Source organism: Podarcis filfolensis (genome assembly GCF_964270895.1).
Source record: "Podarcis filfolensis genome assembly, chromosome: 2".
NCBI classification, from domain to species: domain Eukaryota; kingdom Metazoa; phylum Chordata; class Lepidosauria; order Squamata; family Lacertidae; genus Podarcis; species Podarcis filfolensis.
In genome coordinates this window covers 69254030-69278060 of record NC_139605.1, presented here as the reverse complement: position 1 = coordinate 69278060, position 24031 = coordinate 69254030, and the positions used below count along the sequence as shown (strand labels likewise).

The 24031-nt window shown below is 40.5% G+C and overlaps 1 protein-coding gene across 5 annotated transcripts in view; it reads left to right on the top strand.

The window, feature by feature from the left end:
* The window catches only part of AFF4 (ALF transcription elongation factor 4), a gene marked incomplete at its 5' end in the record, with an annotated part of 52479 nt that overhangs the window by 19816 nt on the left and 8632 nt on the right, over positions 1 to 24031 (top strand). For all 5 annotated transcript variants that reach the window (XM_083600091.1, XM_083600089.1, XM_083600088.1 and 2 more), the window contains 16 exons: positions 737 to 823; positions 4222 to 4258; positions 6280 to 6328; positions 7904 to 7924; positions 8807 to 8861; positions 9442 to 9479; positions 9755 to 9917; positions 11169 to 12092; positions 17178 to 17266; positions 18052 to 18286; positions 21332 to 21429; positions 22240 to 22303; positions 22467 to 22603; positions 22848 to 22919; positions 23407 to 23500; positions 23789 to 23832. In XM_083600091.1, the coding sequence (XP_083456217.1) occupies positions 737 to 823; positions 4222 to 4258; positions 6280 to 6328; positions 7904 to 7924; positions 8807 to 8861; positions 9442 to 9479; positions 9755 to 9917; positions 11169 to 12092; positions 17178 to 17266; positions 18052 to 18286; positions 21332 to 21429; positions 22240 to 22303; positions 22467 to 22603; positions 22848 to 22919; positions 23407 to 23500; positions 23789 to 23832 (2207 nt within the window). The remainder of the gene's footprint in view (positions 1 to 736; positions 824 to 4221; positions 4259 to 6279; positions 6329 to 7903; positions 7925 to 8806; positions 8862 to 9441; positions 9480 to 9754; positions 9918 to 11168; positions 12093 to 17177; positions 17267 to 18051; positions 18287 to 21331; positions 21430 to 22239; positions 22304 to 22466; positions 22604 to 22847; positions 22920 to 23406; positions 23501 to 23788; positions 23833 to 24031) is intronic.

The following is a 24031-nucleotide window of genomic DNA, read 5'->3' as shown; positions in this document are numbered from 1 at the left end:
AGAAGATTATGTTGTAACTTCCTCTCCACTTTTTCCTTCCATTTCTTTCTGGTAAACCTAAAGCTTTTAGGTTATTTGGTAAATATAGCAGTTTCATTTAAGACTCTTAATACAAATAAAGTAGAATCCCCATGGGTGTTACTATTCTGAAGAATGACATATACCAGCAGGACAGTGAGGGAGACAATTCATTCTCTCCTTTGAAGCCCCCCATTTTTGGGGGGCGGGGTGATGACGAGTGACGACTGTCATGATTAGATGGGACCAAGGGAGAATGCAAGGAACGATTGCTAAAAATGTCTCCATCTCTTTTTTCCTGATGGATGCCTTTTGTCAGTAGAACAACATTCATTGGATTCCACCCATAGTTGGTTCAATTTATCCCTGTTCACAAGGCTAACAATTATTTTTTAATTCTCTGATCACAAAGTTTTGTTGGGATTGGTCATTGATAGCGTTGTAGTAAAGCAAATACTTTGGCTTGTGCAAGGACAACCCCCCCTTTCTCTTTTCCCCTGCAGCCCTGTAAAATCTACTTTGGAGCATTTGGGGAACCTTCCGGTCAATCAGTAGGGGACAGGAGACTGCAGGGGGCAGGAGAAGACTAAATCTTGTTACATGAATTGGCATCTTTTCCCATTATTTTAATTTAAAACACTTGTAAGCTGTGCTTTTTGGTTTGCATTAAGTTAAAGGTATAATGGTTTCTGGAATCTTTGGTTTGTGTTCCGAACAGGAGATGACCCATATTTGGCCACCGCCATTGACAGCTATTCACACACCTTGCAAAACTGAACCTTCAAAGTTTCCATTCCCAACAAAGGTCAGTGGATAACAGAAAGATCATGATTGCATGCGGCAGTTGGCTGATTCTAAAATAAAGAAGCTACCTTTTGTGGATCAAGATTTTCATAATTTAATTATAATTATTACAGCATTGTTGTTTTTATTGGCTTCATGTTATATTCTTTGCTTGAAACTTCTGCTTTGGCTTTATTTTTCCTTAACTCTGTTTGCCTTTCATATTGAACTTATTATAATTGTGTCCTGTTCTTTCATCTAGAACAAATTTACATACCCTTTTTAACAGGCATGTTATTTCATGCGTTCAGAACATTAGGTCATATGAATTGTTCAAATTCTCTTCCTGTCAGGAAGCTCCAGCTATGCTGTTTCCATACACAATACTTTGTGTTCTTTTAGACATCTTAAAATCTGGTGCAGCCACTTCAACAATAGTGATCCTGGGTTGATTTGTGAGGTTTATCAACAGCAATTTGTATTGAGCAGGTGACTTGAGTTGATGCTTAAGAAAACCCTTTTCCTAGGTAAACTCTTGTCTCCTACGAATACCCCAGTAGCTGTCTACAGTATATGCATATTGGAGGCTAGAAATGTACAGAAATTATCAAGCAAGAGGACTTTAAAATTATCCAAAGAAGGCAGGACTTCTTCAAAATGCTCCTGTTTTGTAGCATTTATTTTAAAAAAATGTTGCTGTGCTATTTGCTTTCATTCTTATTCAGTTCAAATATTAGTTTGTGGAGTGATCTCTCCATGTTAAGAGAGATCATGTTGTGGGAAAACTCTAATATCCTTTGCTTGAAAGACTTTCTGACAACTCATCAAAAGATTATAGCAGGTATTTTTTTCAGTATCATGTTTTAAAGTATCCTGAAGAGACAAACATGATAAAATTGTATCATTCTTGGCACATGGTTTCTGGTGGTGCCTAGGGCAAAGGTTTATTACTTACATAAATATGTTATTTCATAAACCTAGTGTTTGTTAGTCCTTAATAGACTCTGTTATTCAACTTCAATTTTTCATATAACTACATGAAGTGCTGGCAGTAGTGAATTTCTCAAAGTCATATTAGACGGTTACCAATGGCAATAGATTAGTTTTATGATTGCATTCTTTCTACTGTTCTTGAAAAGGAAAGTCCAAGGTTCATTGGTTCCATGTAATCAAGCATAAACACAGTATGTAGTACCTACATGATTATGACAAATATGAATCACCTCCAGGCATGGAAACTTCTGTAGAGAGACTATTTAGAAGAAAGTGTGTGTTGTATTACTTTATTTCTTTCATGCCGTTTACTTACCATACTTGATTAACATAGGCATCTGTTGGAACACAGAAGACTAGTACATGTTTGTTAGCTACTTTTAAGTACATTTTAATGTATATTTTTAATTCAAAGAACTCAGGATGGATAATAGTTATTCAGTAGAACAACCATAACAAAGTAACAAAAAAGCAGAGCATTTTTTGCATCTTTCAGCTGAACATATGTTACCAATCAGTTACCAAAAGTCTATGCCAGCAGCCAGGTTTTGAGCTGATGTCTAAGTGACAGAAGCATAGAAGCTGAATTGGAAAGGGCAGGGAGTTCTAAAGCTGGGGTGCACAACAGAAAAGGCCTGCCCCCATGATGATGGTAGAATGCTGAAGAGATCCTTTGTGGAAAAGTACCGTATTTTTCGCTCTATAAGACGCACCAGACCATAAGACGCACCTAGTTTTTGGAGGAGGAAAACAAGAAAAAAAATATTCTGAATCCCAGAAGCCAGAACAGCAAGAGGGATCGCTGCGCAGTGAAAGCAGCGATCCCTCTTGCTGTTCTGGCTTCTGGGATAGCTGTGCAGCCTGCATTCGCTCCATAAGACGCACACACATTTCCCCTTACTTTTTAGGAGGGAAAAAGTGAGTCTTATAGAGCAAAAAATACGGTAATCTGAGCAGGAAAATGCACTCCACACCACTGTAGACACTTGGGACTCAAGTGATAAAGTGTAATCAAGGAATACCCTAGAAGCAGGACCTGCTCTTTTGAAGAGGCCTGCAACCTTCCAAAACAATCCAACAATCCAAAACACCTAATTCCTAGGCCTCAGAACTGTCCAATCATAGCATCTTCGTCTTACCTGGATTCAGTTTATTACAGTTGCCTTGAGTGCATCACCCAGCAGCTTCATATATATGTTAGATACTACTTAGGATATAAAGAAACCCTGCAGGACTGCATGGACCAACTTCCTTGGACTCATGCAGAAGTCCAATCCCCCCAAACCACCTTCTGGAATCAACCCTGTGGGTTGGAGTGAAAACACTCTGGTGTTGTGTCTCCTACTCTGCCCCATGTAGTCAGTGGTATCTGAATTTGTTTCAGTTTGTGGCAGAGGGTTCCAGTGGCCTTTTATCTGAACTGGACTTCAGTTGTCTAGTCACTAGTCAGAACAACAGTGCTGGACAACTCTTGGAAAATGTAACGGAGAAAGCAAATCAATTCTTCTTTGTTTCCTTCATATAAATTGTGCCTGTAATTTGTATTTGGCCATTCTGGGACTCACACAGTGTCAGGCTTAAGCTGGTATGGATGAGGTCTTCTTACTCCCCACTAGAAGCTGACAAATCAGACTTAGATAACTCACCGGCATCTTGGTACCCTCTGGACTGCACAACCACTTCTTTGGTGGTGGCAGTTGCACATCTCCCTACTGCAGTTTACTCATCCTTAGGAGAACATCAAATATTGGGAGATGGAATAGGCTGGTGTTACAGCGTTAGCTCTCCAGATGTTCCTCTGATTATCTCTTGCTGCTCCTTCACGTCTGGCTGCAGCTGACCTCTGTAGAGAATCCCCAGGCCCAGGACTGATGTGGCTGCCCAGTGTAGATATTTATCTTACATGCAATAGTTGTAAATTGTCATATGTAGTTGTAAATTGCCATTATATAAATGTTAGCTTGTATAAATGACTGCATGGCATGAGTCATGTAGCACAAAAGTGGTAACCTCAGAATTTGGAAGTGGAAGCTTGATCCAGAAGAAGCCCTAGCCTAATGTGCAAAGTAGGCATTTCCTTTTTCCTTTCCAATAGTCAACTATCATCACTTTAAATTCATATTCAGTGGGTTGCATTTAAAAACATGTTTGGGGGACACCACTGTGTGTGTTCATTGAAAAAAGAAAAAAGGGTGAGAAACTTTAGCATGTGATCAGTGCCTTAAACCATAGGAAAGAAGGCATCAGCTTTTAGGATTCTCTTGGCTCTAAAGTCTGGGGAAGATTCAGATAGGCTTGGATAACACTTCAAAGGAATTGTTGTAGTTTTTTCTAAAATTTAAATAATCAAGCACAAGCACAACTAAAGCACTTCCTCTTTTAGGAGTCTCTGTTAAACAGATAAGTAACCTTTTTGTATTTTTACAGGAAGCTCAGCAATCTAATTTTGGCACTGGAGAACAAAGTAAGTGTGTGTTTATATTATGTACTGAATTATTTCTCTGTTCTTTTTAAAAAAGAATTTACAGTAAAATTCTCTTTTGAATGCTTTACTTGAAGAAAAGTTCTATTGATAGTTTTTCTGGTCTTGTGGCTAGGATGCCTGGCTCAATAAAAGACCTGAATCAGAATGTGTTCTCATTTTATCTATTTTTGTGTGTGTGTGCTTACTGTACTAGGAAGGTTTGATTTGAGAATTAGTGCTTGTTATTTTTGTTCCCTTTGAAAGTTGTAGCGCATTTTGAGAAATCTTTGCCATTATGCTCTGAATGATTTCATAACTCCTGTTTGTGAGAATTAAGGAAGTTCAGCTGGTTAAGGCACCCTGGAGAATGAGCTTAAAGTAATCTCTAGGTGAGAAGGATAAGTAACAGAACAGCTTCGCTTCTAGCTTACTTGTGTTTCCCTTATTGGGACATAACTCAGAGCAGTCCTTGCCTGTCTCTGTAGCTTGTGTGAGACTGTGCCAATTTCTATTATTCTCTGCCCTTGGAGTGCTTCCATTCTTTAAACAAAGGCCGTTCTTTTTAAGAACTGGCTTTCTCCAAAATAATAATTATGACTAGGAATGCAGTCACTGTGAATGAAACGGGACTGCACCATTTAATTCACAACATCTGACTTAATGTCTTCTGTAACTAGGATAACTAATTGATTAAGTTGTAAAAGCATAAGTAGTTATTCATATACTGTGACTCCATTTAGATGGCACAGAGCTGATTGTCAAACCATTAGTTTGGCATTTGGGCACACGTCTGTAAGCTTGCAAACTACTTCCCCTCCTTCCTCACAGGGTTCTATAGTATGAGATAATTGTTGCTTTATTACATGTGAATGACATCTGAATCAGACAGATTGGTTATTTCTAAGATTAACTGGCCTTTATACCAGCAGTTAGAATGGCAGATGATGAGTATTTGATTATTTCCATTTTCGAGCACCAGTTTCAACTCTTCTTGCTGCTCTTCTTGTTTTATTAGAAGAATTTTATTGGAAAAGTGAACTTGAAAAGGTCACTGGGCCCCAACCTAGTATTTGTATCTTGCATCAGAACCTCCAACAAATGTGTGCATTGTTTCCTGATCCATAACAAGTGCATCTTGTTTCCCCTCCCTCTCAAAAAGCACCACTCTGTTTATATGGTCTGTTGTCAGTTGCTTCCATCTGTTTAAGTGATTCCTGAAAATGGTAGGCCTTCTTCTGGTGGCAACACAGTTGCTGCATTGACCAATGAATTGCTAACATTGTCCAATTTCTTCAAACCATTGCATGACTCAAATCCCCAAAGTGTAAACATTTTCTCATTGAGATAGCAAAGAAGCTCAAAACAAGTTACATTAGGCTGCAGTCCTAACCTTGTTTGCCTAGAAGTAAACCCCATTGATTAAAATAGGATTTACTTCTGAAAAGACATTGTTAGGCTTGTGATGATAGTTACTAGGTCTGAAGCATGTGATATTTTAACTTTAGGAAACATGATAGGATGAGGTATTTTGAAATGTTGCATATTACTTTTGCCTTTGAGAACAAAAGGATCATTGCTCACCTTCTGCAAGCAGGGGTGATAATGAAACTGCTGCTAAGATAACAGCATTACTAGCCAAATCATTAAGTAGCTGTGTGAAATAATAAACAGCACATTTTTGTCTGGAACAATATGTACTTTATGTTAAGGGAAGAACTTGTTTATATTTGTAAAACAAACAAGTCAAACTATTGAATCACTTCCTAGACTGTGAATTCAGTAGTTGATTTACTGTTAGTCTTTCACTCTCCTTTTTTTTAGAAACCGGGTAAAGACATAGCTAGAGTACAGTAGTAAGTTTAGCATGTAAGTCAGAAAAGAAAGGGCTACTGAATGCAGTGGGTTAGCCCACTCTTGCAGTCTGCATCTGAGTCATGCGTGCCTCCATATATATCATTTGGGTGATGTATATGTTTTTGTAACTTAGTGTTCAGCAATTATTTTATCTTTCTCACCTCCAGAAAGATACAATTCTTCATCAAAAACATCTAATGTCCACCAGTCTAAATCGTAAGTATGTCCTATAATTTTCTTTGCAATATTTACAGTAATATTCTGAAAATATATATGATGGAAATGGCCATATTGATTCATAGAGATGGAACTGCTACAGACAGAAAATCTATATAGTTGCATAGTACATCTCTTTATTTTTAATATGCTCACTTTCAATATATGTTTATGAGTGATGGGATTTCTTAATCAGGTTAGTAATTCAACATGAAATCTTGAGTGCTGCTTCTTGATTATTTACTGCACATTTACTTTCACTTGAACTTTATATACCCAGGTGCACTTAATTCTCAGTACTTCACAGCCATAAAAGAACGTGGTTTACACTTGACGAAGGGGAACTATTATGGTCAAGGCTACACAATTTTTGCTTAGCTTGAGTAGCAAAGCCTAACTTTGTGATCTGCAGGCCCTCCCCATCTGTCCTTTGTTCATGACATTGCTTTGTTCAATGTCAAAGACGATCTCCTCCAATCCAGCTTCAGATTTGGAGCTGGAGAATAGCCCAGAGGTTGTTCCCATAAGAATAGCCTGCTGGCCCAGGCCAATGGCTCATCTAATCCAGCTATGGCTAACCAGAAGCCTGTGGGAAACAAATAGGATCTGAGCACAAGAACACTCTTCCTCCTGTGGTTTCCAACAACTGGTATTCAGAAGCATTACTGCGTTGAGCTATGGAGGCCGAGCATAGATGGCATATTGAGTATTCCCACAATTGCACTGGGATTTGAAAACAGTTAGATCACCTTGGCAGCCCAGAACAATTGTGCAGTCAGTGTGTCCCCAATTTTGCTCCAAACCTGAAGCTGAGGGAGAACATAGAATTGATTGGGCACTGGGCTGTTGAGATATACTAAGGACTTTGGTATCCCGGCACCAAAAGGATAACCCCAGTCTTCTTCTGAAAGATCACCTCAATTTTTGTCTTGTGCTTCTAAGCTTGAGGATGAACCCCAGTTCCTCTCTAGTTCTAAGCTGGGACCTCTATTGTCATGTTTGCTCAGAGGGTGATGAAAAGCATGCTGAGCAGAATGTCAGACCTCCTAACTGACCTTCAGAAGTATTGAGAGTTAGCACACCTCCCTCCCCTGAATTTATTCAGCAACTTAACTTGGGAAATAATGTCTAATAGTTAGTTTTTCTTGGTAATACTATCCATGTACCCAGCACTATGCAGGGAATAAGAGGGCAAGTCCTTGCTCAAGGAGCTTACAATCTAGAAAAATCCTGTATTCGAAATAAACATAGAGATGGCATATTTGGCCTTAATAAAACTGACCTTATTTTCTTGCAACTGCAAATTCATTTCATTAAATAATAAGCAATCAGCATTTTTGGAGAGAATCACCTGGAGTGCCCAACTTTCTCCTAGTGCCCCCTTGGTAATCCCACTGCCCTTTAGGGGGCAGTACCGTCCAGTTTGGGAACCAGTACCTTAGATGAACATCATTCAGCTGCATGAATAGTCGTAAACTAGATATAGCAAGCTAACATTGCCAAGCAACTTTTATTTTACTGCAGAACTACCCAGAAGGTTGAATAATTTTAACCATATTTCTGTTTCCCCCCCAGGTGTGAATCAAACCAGACAAAGTAAGATGCTATGTTTGTTACTGATGTCAAGTGTTGCGTTTAAATTCTTGCTAATGCAAGAATTTTATTCGTATTTCATTATATGCAGAATGTTAATTCACAGCCCAGCTCTTGGAGAGTTCATAGTAAAGCATGAAAGAGTTCAAGTTAATATCCTTGAATTATGTTTTAAAAATATAGCAGTGATTCTTAAGCAAATGGTAAAACTAAAAATGACTTACGATTAATTTATGCCAGAATTTATGAAGCCTACTCTGTATTTAGTTTCCGTCTCCTACTTTTTTGGTGTTGTGTGGTCACGCACAGTCTATGCTCTTAAAAGTTTAGTCTTAGCTTTTTTCAAAGTACATTTTGTCTGTGATGTACTGGCCTTTGCACTTGATGACTGCATTTTCAGTATAGTATTAATGGGTGGTGGTGGTTGCGGCAGCATTGCACTGGTGCCTGTGAATTCCCTAACCTTGTTAATTGGGATAGGATTCTGCTTAATTCAGGCCCACAGCGCTCTCCTTCTTCTCTGCCTATATGTGACTTGCATGGTGCCCCACTCAGTGTTCCTACAGTGATTCAATGTCTTGTGTGTTTTCCTTGTTCCATCAGGACAACTATGCTACTTAATATAACAGCTCTTTGAGCCTATCTGCTCATTGCATTTTGTCACCCACCACAAAGATGTTAAGTGTCTTAATTTCTTCTGTTGCCCTTGTAATGGTTGCCATTTCAGGATTTTCAGTATGCTTCTTCAACGGAGCGTCAATCCATTATGTAAAGGGAGGAAAATTAATGGCAATCATCACAAATTAGGTTAAATTGTTAGGATAGTACGGTATTATTTGGTAAAAAAACACACACCAAACCATTCCTTTTTCTGTTTGTTCCTAGCGTCCTTATAAATGACTTGAAAATCAGCAGCAGCGAAGACAGTGATGTCGAGCAGGTGATTTTTGTGTTTTTTTAAAAAAAATTCTGTCCTGCCTTTCTACCAAGCTACACAGGGAGCTGACAGCACCATCAAAATAAAGTAATACAAAGCACAACATTTAAAAAGGCAAAAATTAAAAATGAATAGAAACAAGCAACTAATACACTGTTTTAAAATAGTGTGGGAATTTGAACCCTGGGCTCCCAGTTCCTAGTCCAATTCTCTGGACAACTACATCATGCTGGCTCTCAGTTTTGAGAGTGTAGGAAGGGCTGGCTGGGCTGCTTTGCAAGTGAAAGGGAGAAAAATACTTGCAAATGAACATGCCAATTGACATTCAAAACCTGTCAAACGACATTTGAAATAGTATAACCCTGCTAGGATGGCTGATGGCTCTCATATTAATGTTTGTCCATAGGTTGCTTGTAAACTTTGGCCAATTATGCAATATTTTCCCTAGTTTTCATTCTTATAGATGGATAATGTTCATGTCAGTGAAAGACAGCAAAATATGTTTTTCCAGTACCCTTGTTGAGTGTGTTATACCTGTTACAAGGACACTAATTCTAGTTTGGATCCTTTATTTCAACTATAGGATTCTGATAAGACTGTGCCAAGAGGTACACCTGGAAGGTAAATATTGGTTGATACACCTGGCATTATAAAGCTATGTTGAACTGGTAGTGCTGTAAGAATTTAACTGTGGGGAATTAAGGTATCTGTTTAAAGCAAGAGCCAATTAGGATTTCATCTTCAATTGAATTGCCATGGCTCTTCAACTGGTTGGGTTAAACATTAAAATATTTCTTAATAGCCTTATGCATAAATTATTTTATCCATAGTTTGAAAGTAACTATGGATAAAATCCTATAGCTTCCTTTGATTTTTGTTCTACCTTTCCCCCCCAGTAATTCTGAACCTTCTCAGCATACAAGTGAAGGAGCCGATAATTCTAGAGATGACTCAAGCAGCCATAGCGGATCAGAGAGCAGTTCTGGTTCCGACTCTGAAAGTGAAAGTAGTTCAAGTGACAGTGAGGCAAATGAGCCATCCCAGAGTGCGTCTCCTGAGGTACGATTTTTTTCCTCCCTTGCATGTGGTCTTCATATTTCCCATATGTGTCTATAGCACAGCAGTAATGTGACAAAAGGGGGAATATGCATGTTAGAGACTATGCACTGTTTATACCCAGCTTATTAATGTTCATTGATCTTCTTTCATTTTAGAAGCAATCATATCCAAGAATTAAGGTGGAACAGGACTTCCTATGTGTTCAGAAGTATACATAGAAACACAATCCAGCATGGCCTCTGAGCTTCTGGGACTTGTGGAATGCTTAGTGCATTGTCTATAGGGAGATCATCTGAGTTCACACTGAACGCCTGTTCTTGTTTCCACCTTGCTGGCCTATCACAATGAAGCAAATCACCATTGCTTTCTGTGAGCAGTTTCTTGCTTCTGTCCTTGGGAATGAGACAAAAAGGGGCCAAGTGGACCAGAAGTTAGGCAGGCTGTGAATCATTTAATACAAATTAAAAATGATGATGATGATGATGATTTAGTCTGCAGTCAAGACCTGGAATATTACATTGGCAGTTTGGAGAGAAATGTAAGGCAAAGGGCTCATGCCTAGCAGCTTAAAACTATATTGGAGAGGGGGATTAGTGTTGGGGAGCATGCGTGCCATGAGGTTAAAAAATTCCCTTCACTGACATATGCAGGTGTGTTTCAAGCAGAAGGAGATGAAAATATGAATTTCCCATTTCCCACTCTCTAGGCACCACTACCACCTATAGAGCAATAAAACTGTCAGCCAGCCAGAACATGGCTTCTGCTCTATGCTGGCTGGGGCCTCCATAGTATTCCTATTTAAGGCTCCTGCTAATGTGGTTCCCAGGGAGTGGGATATCCTTTTAACATTTTGCTGCAGGGCCTACTTGTTTGTTTTACAGTTAACTAAGTCAGCCATGCAGCTTGACAGTAATCTGCTGCCCTGAGCAGGGGAGCAATTGATCCCAGATGAGTAGATAAGTGGCACGCTGCCCCCGCTGCAATTTGATGAAGAAAACCTAGCACCTTGTGGCAGCCCCCCTCTCCTGTTGTGACATGGCTAGGCTGGAGAGACTACATACTTAAATCAGCAGTTTCCTCAATTTTCTATAGCAACAGAGGAGTAAGCTGCATAATGGATGGCCATGTTCCAAATTTGCAAGCTTGGAATAAAATGTTTATTATTTATTCTTTGGTTCAGCTTGTTAGCCACTCGGGAAATGGAGGGAATGTAGGTATTGACTTTTAAGATTCCCTGTTTTCTTTCTTTAGCCGGAACCACCTCCAACGAACAAGTGGCAGCTGGACAACTGGCTGAACAAGGTGAATCCGCATAAAGTATCACCAGCTTCTTCTGTGGACAGTAACATCCCATCAACACAAGGCTACAAAAATGAGGGTAGAGATCAGAGCACAGGGGGTGGATATGCAGATCAGAGTGGATCTAAAGAATCAATTTCTTCCACTCCTGGGAGAGATTCAAAAACCAGCCAGAAAGGATCAGAGAGCAATCGGGGCAGACAAAAGTCACCTGCTCAGAGTGACAGCATGACCCAAAGGAGGACTGTAGGTAAAAAACAGCCCAAAAAGACAGACAAACCATCTGTGGAAGAGCCCAGAGGGGGGCTGAAAATAGAAAGTGAAACTCCAGTGGACATGACAACAAATATACCCTCTAACAGACACAAGGCAGCCACAAAAGGCTCTAGAAAGCCCAACATAAAGAAGGAGCCCAAATCTTCACCTCGGCCTACAACCGAGAAAAAGAAGTGCAAGGTTGCAAACAAGTCCTCCCAGAAATCCAAGGAATTCATAGAAACAGATACCTCATCCTCTGATTCTGATGAGAATGAAAGCTTGCCTCCTTCATCACAAACCCCCAAATATTCTGAGAGCAATAGGACTCCTGTTAAACCCTCCATGGAGGAGGATGACAGCTTTTTACGGCAACGAATGTTCTCTCCTATGGAAGAGAAGGAACTCCTTTCACCACTCAGTGATCCTGATGAAAGGTATCCCCTTATTGTGAAGATTGACTTGAGCCTCTTAACCAGAATACCAGGGAAGCCTTACAAAGACACAGACCCATCAAAAGTTGAGAGGAAGAATGTGTCCGAGAAGCATCCAAGGGAGCCCCAGAAAACATCCTCCGACAAAGGTTCCACCAAGGGCAAGCGGAAGCATAAGTTATGTCAGGTCAGTTTTCAGTATGTCGTTTTAGCGTCATCTAAATGGAGGGTTAAGGGAGTAGTCTTTCAAAACCTAGTATCCTCTGTGCAATCAAAGATGTGTAGAAAAATGTAATGAACTGATATAGCATTTTTAATTTTAGTTTTAAGGTCACTTCCATGAAGAAAAGAAAAAAGTAAAACAAAAGAATAAGAAAACATTATAATTCAGTTGCAATATTTGCATATTGCTGTAAACTAGCAGTAGGTGTAACTCATACCCCAACCAGCATGGCCAGTAGTCAGGATTGATTGGAACTGAAGTCCAGCAATATCTGGCTTTCCCTGTTGTTTAACCATAATTAAAAGTTTGCCAGGAGCATGCATATGGCTTCTGCTTTGTTCTTTTCAGTGGGAGCTACAAACCATAGTCCTTGACTTAGTGTTTCATCTTGTGAAGCCAAGCTTTGTTCTTGATTTACTATGATCTCCTTGTTTGGATGTAATACTGAGGAAATGATCCAAACCACTAAATATGTTTACTATAGTATGCAAACTGGGCCATTGCAATGTGATTTTTGCATTTAAGTTCACCTCAAATTTCTGTGGTTGGTTATAAATGTTGCCAGTAGTGCTTCAGTCAGTAAGTAGTCTGACTAAAATGTATTTGCTTGATCTTTAATGTGAATGGAGCAAGATCTCCACTAGCCAATAATCTATGTGCTAAACTGGAAGCTAATCGGTTTAGAAGGTAGTGAAATATGGCAAACTACACCCCATACATAGTTTATAGATACATGCTGAGAAGATTTAATTGTTACATGTAGTCCTGCGTTGGTAAGAAAATGGGCTTGTGTGATCTTATCCATTTCTTGCATTATAGAGTTTTGCAACTTTATGGCATCATGCCAGTAGATGCCCTGTTTACATGGATAAAAGTGTCCGCCTGAAAGTTACGCAAGGGAGCCTTAATCACACTTGTAGGCTCGGGTTGAAAATTTCTTTGGTGATTCTTCTTTTGTGAATGTTTAGCAGACCCAAGATAAGACTTCGGAAGTTTGTCAGTGTGCAGTGGCTATAGTAAAGCAGCTACACAACCAATGAGTTTGTGGCGTCTTAAGAAAGTTATACATGTTAAAAACTATGCTGAATTTGGAACAAATACATGGCCATCTGTTTGGAATTAATGGCATGCATTTCAACCATTCCCTCTTGATAGTTGATCCACAGCTAAGCTAGCTATTGTTCCGAGGGCTCAAAGTGTCTTAAAAGTTGGGAAGGAAAAAGCAGCACAGTAAGGATTGAGAGGCTTGGGTGAAATCCAGTGGCATCTGTCCAACAGCAGAGCAGGCACTGTTGGCAGAAGAAGTTCCAGATTCTCCTTCCCTACATCTTCTGCATCCCTCCATAATCTTTTCCAGGGGCTTGGGGGATCCTGTGGAGCAAACTGGGAGGGACCTGGGGAAGGCTGCAGGAGTAATGGGAAGTCCCGCCAAATAAGTGAATGACCACTGTGCAGTGATGCCTATGGTCAGTGTAAGAAACTCAGGTGTATTAGCTAGGCACCAAATGGTGTCTTAAATCTAGCTTGCTGTCACTGCAGTGGAATGTCTATTCGCCAGTGAGTTGGACTAGATGACTCTAGGGGTCCCTTTCAGTGCTACGATTCTATTATCTCAACTGCATTGCTTGACTGTAGCCTGTCCTTACAACAATTCACTTGTCCCAGTATGCAAGAAGGAGAAACACACGCAGTAGAAATGGAAATGATATTAACTGTGAACTAAGGCAGATGTTTTTAAACTGTGGTCGCCAACCTGGTGCCCAGGAATATCCTTGTAGGTGTAATTGGACCCATGCCAGTAGCAAAGCACACCTGGGGAATATTGAACACTGGCTATTGCCAGTTGTTTGTTCTGACTGTCTTCCTGCAATTTAAGTACACTTAGTTCTTTTGCCTTTAATTTTAAAAGTGGGGCAAAATATTACCTGAATGAGTGCGCAAAGTGTTCACACTCCACTTCTCATATATATGAATTCTAACAGTAAAATCCCCCCCCCCATTTTTCTTGTGTAAAAGGCTTCATTAAATAATTCTAGTTATTCTTGTTATTGTGACTGTTGGTGGGGCACACTAAATTTAAACTGGATCAGTTGTGTCACAGCTGTTGCCAAAATCCTCTCAGCAACTATATGCACAATCTTGCATTAAAGGGTAATTAGGATTAATAAGATCTTTATAGAGTGTGTAAGGCACGTCTCGAAAATTCTCAAAATCAGGAATTTACAAACTGACTGGCATCATTCCTTTCTGTTAGTCATTTGTGAAGCCCAGTCTAACAGCAATACTATTATATGTATGTATTTTTAAAAGCCATGTTTTATCACAAAATGACGTTAATAGACGCATCATATGTTAGAGTAATAAGCCAAGGTATAAACAAAGGAGGCAGGAGAACATTGCTGCATTCCAGTTCAAACACTTCCTAACTTCCAACTGTTCCTCACTACAAAAGATTCTTCGTAGTCTTCTAAGACTACATGGGACTAAGCACCAGTGCAGGCCAGAAACAGCAAGAGAGAGAAAGATGTTGAAATCATCAAGCTCAGCCCCAAAGGGATCGCTGCTATTTCCCAATACTTTATGATGTGGCCATCTTCCTATATCTCTACACCTTAATAATTTGTTGCAAACAACAGTAATTCAGACAACAGTAATTTTTAAAGTGGGGGAGGGGACTAGAACTAGTGTCACATAACCAGCCTGCCAAGCCTTTTTTCACTGGCCCACCAGATACCCTCCACTTTTTCGCGGTGGTGGTGGTGGTTACAAAACAGAACATACATGCTGCAGTGTTCCCAGAAACTCTTCTTTCTCCTGTCTCCCTGTATTCTGTCTTTGCCAGTGTTTCCAGAGCCCTCAACTCACATTGGACCAATTCTTGGCTAGCATCCCCTTTGCCTTCAGGGAGTACTCAGCTTTCATTGCCCATGCTCGGAGGTGACTGGGAATTACCAGAGGTTCCACCAGTCTCCTACAAGTTTCATGAACAGCAAACAGCAGAGATCTTAAGAGTAATTTAAATCAATTAAGAGCCAGTGGGGCAAGTTAGGTCAGATAGCAAATTAGCAGGCACATCCCTCTTACGGTGGCTGTGTTTGCATGACCAAATCCTGGGTTAATAAGTCAGGACATGTATGAGCTTGGTGCATTGGCAATTTCTCTCTTTTCTTGCCTCTTGACTTCTTCCTTCAGACAAGCAGTTAATCATAGTTTTCAATTTTATGTGAACTGAGAGCCATGGTTAATGGGATCCAAATAAACAGGATTCAAAAGCCAACTTTAAACCAGCTCATGCATATTCTGGCTTATTTTCCAGTTTTGCATGCCAGACTTGAAATCTATATATATTACATATATTAGAAGACTTGTAGTGCTGCATCACAACCCTTTATTTGCATGAAGTCAAATAATAACCCCTATGGGACGATTTGCATGAAATCACTATCCTGGATTTGCATGAAATCAGGATAGAGGAAAGGAGCAAAAAAGAAAGTAGAAAATGGACACACAGGAAAATGGAAGCTTTAACAACAGCAGAGGTTTGAGTAAAGCAGAGATGGAACCAAACTGAGGGGGAAAATTGGTGATTTTAAACAGTGGCAGAGATTTGAGTAGAGTGGCAGTTTGAAACGTTTTGAGTACAGTGAAAATGAAACTGGGAAAGGTTCTGTTGCATTAACTTTTTGGTGTTTTCTTCTCTATTTTCCTTATCTGCTATTTCTCCATGTTAAAACTATTAGGAGTTGGGGTTTTTTAAACACCTCAGTGTGCCCTTCTTCCTGATTTACTTAAACCTCTGATGTTGTTTAAAACTTCATTTCAGTGACCCTCTATTCCTGCTTTACTTTAAATTTCTGCCGTTGTTTGAGTACAGCGAGAAGAGAGAAGCAATGAGGGGGGAGGGATGGCTGCTTTAACCTTCTTCCTCTTCCATTCCTTGGCTGCCTGATGTGATATAGATCCCTCAAATATTCCACAGTACCTTCCCACAAAGCATTTCACCCTTGGTACCGCATGTTGCCTTATTGAAGTTCCATATTCAATATAGTAATTTAGAAGATACGCTAATATTTGGACAACATCCTTCAACTGAATTTAACTTTCCCTCACTAAACAAGCTGACAGGCTAGTTCCTTACGATTCTGTTAATCTAAAAGATGCAGTAGCATGTATCATTATGGGATGTGTGCTCCAAGGGAGCTGCAGAATAGGAGAGAGAAGAAGGCATGGATATTGAGTGATCTGTGTTCAAGAGAGAGCTGAAAAAGTGGGAAGAGTAAAGGGAAAAAAAGGAGTGAATGTGAAAATGGGGTGGCAAAAAGGAGGTAATAGGAAGCATAGGCATGGGGTTAAAGGTGAAAGCAAGGAAATGAAAGGTTCTGCAAAATACGAGGGGAAGGGGAAGCTCTAGGCTCTTAATGGGGGAGGGGGAATGGCAGGGGCTTGGTAAGCGGAGTGAGCAGGGGCATAGTACCTAGTACATTTATATTATTTCATTCATATTTTTACCATATTAATGAACACCCTTAAAAAGTAATTTAATGTTTCCTTTTTTTCTGCCATGAAAGGTTTAACATGTGCATTTACAAGGAGCAGTTTACAAATAATAAATGTGTATTTTGCTAAACATTAAAGTAAGCCTTTAAATTGCACATTTCTTAGCATAGTAAATAGGAATAAATTTTCGCTGGTGAGATCCAGTATAGAGACTCTTGTGTCAGCATGACAAGACCAGTTGCTGTTTTGACAGTCTATAGTGGGAGTAAACTGAGCTGTCACATTTTTGCATGCATGAAGCTATTAAAGCCACACTTAGATCTCCTTGTATTGCAGGAGTATGACATCTACAATACTTCAGCCTTATGTTCATTTTGTCAGTAAGGTTTATTGACATTATCTTGTACTGTTCCTGCAGGGAATGTTTTTATTACTTGCTGTATTATTATCTTAATCCTGTAAGTGGCTTGTTAAATCATTGTGGTGGTCTGTGAAAGATAGCTGCACTTATTTAATGTGAGATCATCAAACTTTGTGGTTGTTTCATTTTAGAATGCAGAGGAAAGCCGAGGCGTTGAAAGCAAGAAAACTAAACTAGAAGAAAAGGCTCCTTCAGCGCACAAAACTTCCAGTAACAGAGAGTGAGTGCCTGTTTACACTATGTAAGATCCGAAATGCATGAAGCAGAAGGTTTGCTCAGAGCACACAGTTTTAAAAGCGGTCCATTTGCACACAAAGTTCCAGTTTTTGTTTGATCAGTTACCCCTGCAGAATTGTCAGATTGCTTTCTTTAAAAGTCTCAATTTTGGGTTGACACAGCACTTGTTCAAAGGTAAAGTTAGGGGGGAAATGTATACCTGCTTTTAGCAAGTATTTCTTATAAAAAAGCTGCCATGTCAAATGCCCCACCACACATATAACATTTGGTAGTTTAAATTGCAATTTGTCCATTCTGAAGAGACAGCTTATAAGAGCTCCAATTTTTTTGTAAGTGGGCACCTTTCTGGATCATAGCTCGTTATCTCTACCTTTTTAGATCAGGGGTCACCATCCTTTTTCAAACAGTGGGCATATTTGAATTCTGAGAATGCTTTGGGCACCTGTCCCAAAATGGCCGTGGGCCACTGGTTGACCACTGTTGCTGTAAAGCGGGGGCAGGGGGCACCTGTAGCCCTCCAAATGTTGCTGCACTACAACCCCCATCTCTAACCATTTGCATCAAACAACATCTGGGGACAGGGGTGTCACAAGCGCCGATTGGTTGGTTTTTCTGTTTAATGTTCTACTTTTAGAGCTGCCATATTTTCTTCATTCTTACATGGGATATTTTTGCTAGTGGAACTTGAAGCATGGAATAGGTTTCCATAGGTTCATGGTTGCAGTAACTTGCATTGGTTAATATTTTTTTCCCTTCCCTGTGGGGCAGATCATCAAAGCAGAGTGCTGTTAAGGAGAAGGATCTTCTTCCGTCTCCAGCCACAACCCCAGCCACCCAGAAAGATTCCAAGCAGGAGCATGGTTCTCGGAAGAGAACCGTCAGTCAGTCATCTTCCTTGAAATCGAGCAGTAACAATAACAAGGAGAGTAGCAGCAGCAAAGGTAGCTCTTCTAAACAAAAGAAGACTGAAGGGAAGGCCTCAAGTAATACCAAGGAAGCAAAGGTAAAAAGATTATACTTCCATCATAGTTTTCCATTGTCCATAACCTTTCGTTTGCACTTTTTGTAAAACCAAGCAAATAAGCCCTCTTCAGAAGAAACCCTTACATGTTGAACAAAAAATGGGAGCAGGGCTGCATTGACTGACCTGACATACGCATGCTAGCTTGGCCTGCCCTCTTGTCCATGCCTACATCACAAACGTTTGCAAGGAGGTAACCTTCCTGTGTACTCTTGTACCAGCAAAGGCATCCATGTAATCTGGAACCAGTAGAATTCCAGGTTGCATGGATGCCTTTGTTAGTACAGCTGTAAGCACAAAGGGTTCCTCTTTGCAGACATTCATGCTATATGCTTTTAGACGTCAGAGGGAGGGGCTTGTTTTCCACTCAGACATTGTAGGAGTATTTGACTGTTTTGTCTGGCTAAGGCTAGAATTTCACAGCTTTTGAGTTCTCTAATTGAGACACGACAGCTTGGAGTTTATAAGATACCTGTTAGAGCAGGGTGGTCCAATGTGTGGCCCAGGGGGTGTATATGACCCGCAATGCCTTTTGGTGTTCCCCCGGCAACATTTGATGTCCCCTGCAAAGGAGAAGGTGTGAGGGCTCTGACAGGGTTTTTAGAGTCTTCTCATCTCCTTTCCAAATCCTAGTTAGTGCTTTCTCAGCTTTGGGAATGAGGTAGGAGGACTCTAGGACCCTGCCAGAGCCTCACAGCTCCATCCCAAAGTGCAGCGCCCTTTTACTGGGATTTGGGAAGGCTGCACAAAGGCTGGTTGGGCAGGGGGTTCAGATTTTGGCCTTGTTTCCCCCCACCGCACGTAACAAGGCAGTGTGCAGCCTGTGGATTGTATGCTGAAGTAAACTTGATATGAAAAGTTGTACCACCCTGTGTTAGAGGAACCTTTGTGGACATGAGCACACCTTTAAGTAGACAACAAAGTTGATATGTTGCATGCCGGTAGTTCCTAGACTGCAAATGTTTCTCTGAATTAGAGGTTTTCTGTTCATCAGTGGTCAGTGTTTCATTAATAGGAACATAGTGGTAGATAAACTAGTAAGTGAAAGTAAATTTGCTTATGCCTCAAGCAAAACTAGAGCCTTGTAGAAACTAGGACAATGGGAGGACCTCAGAAAGTAAACAAGTGGCTAAATATTTCACCAAGGAATGTAGCTGCAAAAGTCTTGATTTTTTGAGCCAAGTAGAGTTGGACTAAACAGTGCTTTCACGGGGGAAATTCCAAAGAGCTTGTGTATGTGGCAGGAGTTGGTTTTTAATAGATTTTTTGGCACCCTTCTTTTAAGCCTACACTGAGTCATGTCTGGACCAATTTAAAATTAGGGTAATTAGTATCCCCTCATAGTTCTGCTGGGTTTTAATAATTCTCCTGCTAGGGTAGCATTGATGTGTTCTATTAATGCATTAGCCTAGTTGGCTGAGTTTCATTATTGAAGCAGAATTTGGTTTATCTGTTTTGTAAACAGATTTAACATACAGATGATGATTGAAAGAAAAACTAAAGTTGAATAGAGAGAAGACTGTAGACTCCCTTCATATATTAAAAGGGCAGTGTGATGCTTCTTGCTCCCCATGTCCCCTGTGAACCCGGTTCCAGGTGAACCCTTAGTAGTCTCACGCTAGAGGGTTTTTCTTTTTTCCGTCATCATGCTTCTCTGTTTCCTTGGTTTATCAGTGCCATTGGTGTAATTAACACTAGAGATCCTTTGTAAACCCCCTGCCTTGGTTTTTCCCCTCTCATGGAGGAAGTACAAACCAGTTAAACTTGTGTTGTATGAAGCTCCTTCCCTTCCTTTTACACCTTCTAACTCTCATTTTCCTCGTGACTTCACGCAGACTCGCAGGTTCAAGTGCACACACAAGGTTTCTCTTTCTCTGTTTCATTCCTTGTAACCTTTCGATTTGCGTGCTTTCACACTCCATACCTTTCTCTGCCTCTAGCTGTTTTTCTCTACATTTCTCACTTACAAGCTCTCTCCCCGCTGCTTCTCTCAGCAGCCAATCAGCCCATTCCCCCCCTCCTTTTCCCTCTCTCTGTGCCTACAAGCACACACAGTTGTTTGTTCTGCTGGGTTTCCTTCTTTTTGCTTCCACTTCCCTCCAGAGTCTCTCGCTGTTGGTGAGCTTTAGGACCCACCCCGCTGGCTGCTTGTGGCTCTTTAATCCTGACAGGGTGGGACAGGTCAGCGCCCTCAAAGCCCTTGACACCCCCCAGCCTCCCAGCTGGGCCCCTACCTTCCCGGGCAGATTGACAGCTAGAAAGACTGCTTCTCTGCTGCTGCCTCTACTCACAAGCACAAAAGTACGGGAGGAACAGAGAGGTGCTAAAAGCTCTAGGAGCGGGGTTGGCACCTTGCACCTCTGCCTTACTGTGATGTATTTTAAGTTCAAGTTAAATAGGGGAAACAGCTGTTGGAGGGTTGGAAGAAGGAGCGAGACATAACAGTGATTACGGAGAACTGTTGGGGACGTGGGAGCAGTGATAAGAATGGTGGGCATCTGAAAACTTTGCTGTAGTTATTCGATTTCAGAACTTTGGCCACCCTGGAACTTGTAGCTTTCTTTGGAAAAAAGTATTTCACTTCGTCTGGAAAGTAAAATATCTTTGGTTGTATGCTGCACTGTTACATAATGGCAATATTCAGCCGTTGCTCAGGCATCTGACTGTAATTTGATCCTTCCTGCATAGTTCTACTGCAGCATAGGTTGGAACAGCACTGAGAACGAGACCTAACAAAGCTGTATAGCTGTGAGCATTAGAAAATGCCTAATAAATTGTATTATTAATTATATGCAAACAATAACAATTCAGTTCCTAATTGAAAAGTGCCCCTGTTGTGTTTTGAATCTGTTGGAGTCCATATGGCAACATCTGTGTCGGTCAAGCTGTATATGTGGTAAACATGAATGACGGTACACATCTGGATTGCATTTAGCCAGCCTGAGCTCAGCAAGTGAAGCACAAGCAGTGAATATTTGTTCGCCAAAAATCAGTGTTTTAACTAATTGTGGTCTGTCTTCTTTCAAGGAGAAGCTTTTAAATAATTCTTCAAACTGCCCTTCTGCCTCCACCATGACTACAGATAACTCGAAGTCCCGGAGAGCAAAGCTAGTGTTCGATGACAGGTGAGAACAGATAGAAGTCAGGCAGTTGGTCTCTATGTTACCAAGAATGTGTGATGAATATTTATACTGACATCTGTGTGTCGTCCATTTTAGTCTTTTTGCTCTGTCTTTCTGACATGAAAGTTTGGGTACCTTTGGACTCATCTGTTGCAAGGAGTTACAGCTGCCAGGAGTGAAATGCAGCATGATGCCGTCTATTTCTGCAAATCTGCAGATCTTCTCTGAACTGAATTAGTTCCCCTCTCCTCCCAAAAATACACTGTTCTCCTGAGAAGGGGCACAGCATATGCTTTGCATGAGAGGGTCCCAGGTTCAATCCCAGACATTTCCTTCAGGGAGGGCTGAGAAAGATTCCTGCCTGAAACCCTGGAGAGCTTCTGCCAGTCATTATAGATCAGAGCCTGCCAGAAGATCCACTTTGGCCCACAAGGCCATTTCCCTTAAACCATGCCCACCAGTCGAAACATGTTTTGTTGTGGAATTGAAGGCCAAGTACTACGTATCTGCTGTGCAAATCTAGTAACACAGACCCAAACCAGTACCAAACCAAACGTCATTCCTTTGCTCCAGTACAGTGAGAACACATTGTAAGCCAAAGTGCCGCTGTGTGGATGCAATGCATTGTGCCAGTGCAGGAGGGGTGTGTTGGGAGCATTGTCAGGCCAGGAAATTAGGGCTTCTCACACTGTATCCTGCATGCTGCTAGAGCAGCTTAGAGCTCCTCGATAACCCTCCATAAATGGGAAAGGCACCAAAGGGTAAGACTGCTCTGATATTATCAATCTCATAGGTTTTCATTTTATGTTGCAGGACTTACTCAGCAGATCACTACTTGCAAGAAGCAAAGAAATTAAAGCACAATGCTGATGCATTGGTAAGGAAAACGCTAAACTGTTGTTTACTTAGAGGCATTGCTTATTGTCCTAGGTTGGCATGATTCTCTCCCCCTCCCCCCCCCCCGGACTATTTTGCCTGACACTGTAGTAGTAATCCTCACTTTTATGAGTTGATTGTCAAAAGGCTTTATATTTCTTTAGTCTGACAGGTTTGAGAAAGCTGTGTACTACCTTGATGCCGTCGTGTCGTTCATTGAATGTGGGAATGCATTAGAGAAAAATGCTCAGGAATCAAAGTCCCCGTTCCCTATGTATTCGGAAACTGTGGAGCTGATCAAGTAAGTGATACAGAACATGCAACAAGCATTGTCATCAAAATGGGGATTAGGAGCTGTGGCGTGAGTGCCTTAGTAAAACATTGAACAAAAATATTCCACTCTCGGTATTTTTCAACTTGGGGCTAACTGCAGATTTTTTGGCACAAAGAATAAAGCACAAGCCTCACATTTGTTCATTAAAGAATTGTGAATAAGAACTGAATGTTTTGACCTGACAGTTGCTTACATTATTTTTTGGTTGCAGGTACACTATGAAACTGAAGAATTACTCAGCACCAGATGCTACTGCAGCAGACAAAAGGCTAGCAGTGCTATGGTATGTACAGTTTGAGCAATTACAGTTAAATAGCTTTGAAGGCAGACTATACCTGTATAATATACATTTTGTGATAAGGAAAAAAACCAAAGCTTACTATCTAGCCAAATACTTTTTGTTCTTGACTAGTAACAGCTCTTCAAGATGTCAAGGAGAAGTCCACACTTCTACTTGGGATTTAGTATCACTTTAATCTTCTTTGAATTCAACTGTTCTAATACTCCTGGTTATGTTACAGAAGTGCACTGTACATTTCCCATCACATAGCTGTTATTATTTGTACTGCCATTGGCAATATTCCAAAGTAATAATTAGCTTAGTGTAGTCACCTCATTATTATGTACTATAAAATAATACATTTAGTATTTTACACCCCCAGACCGATTTTTGGTTAGTCATGTCGTGTTTTATTATTTGTTTGCACAATTTCATAACAAGAAAATTATATATATAATAATTAAAGTGATGGTGTTATTTCTTTTACTAGTCTTAGATGCCAGTCCCTGTTATACTTAAGACTTTTCAAACTGAAGAAGGAGAGTGCCCTGAAGTATTCCAAGACATTGACTGAACATCTAAAGGTAAAAAACATGTTCATTGTAGCTTTGGAAAGAAATTGCCTAACCCAAAGGGTTATTCATTGTGATCATCATGCTTCTCTATGCAGGAATGGTTTTTTGGGGGGGGAGCGGTGTAGTTAAACTTGATGAATTGTGTAAGAAAGACATTTTGTATTAGGTGACTAATAAATTGAATGAAGAATAATAACTCCCATTATCCCTGACATCTGGCATCAACATACTTGGTGACTGCTGTATTTTCCAGATTTTATTGTACAATTTATTGAATGGGTTGTTTTTCCTCAACAGAATTCCTATAACAATTCTCAAGCACCATCACCTGGTATGGGAAGGTAAGTGTTTCTTTTATACACAATACTGGGTTGTATCCAATGATGCCATTCAGAAAGTCTTCCGTCAGCAGAACAGGGAGGAAAGCATTTTTCAGCAATTACTCCTCCATTCTGTGCTCCATAGTCGTCTCTGGAAAGCCACACAAGCTTCTGGAGCAGATTTGGGGTTTGGTGCAGCAGCATGAGGAAACACTGAAAA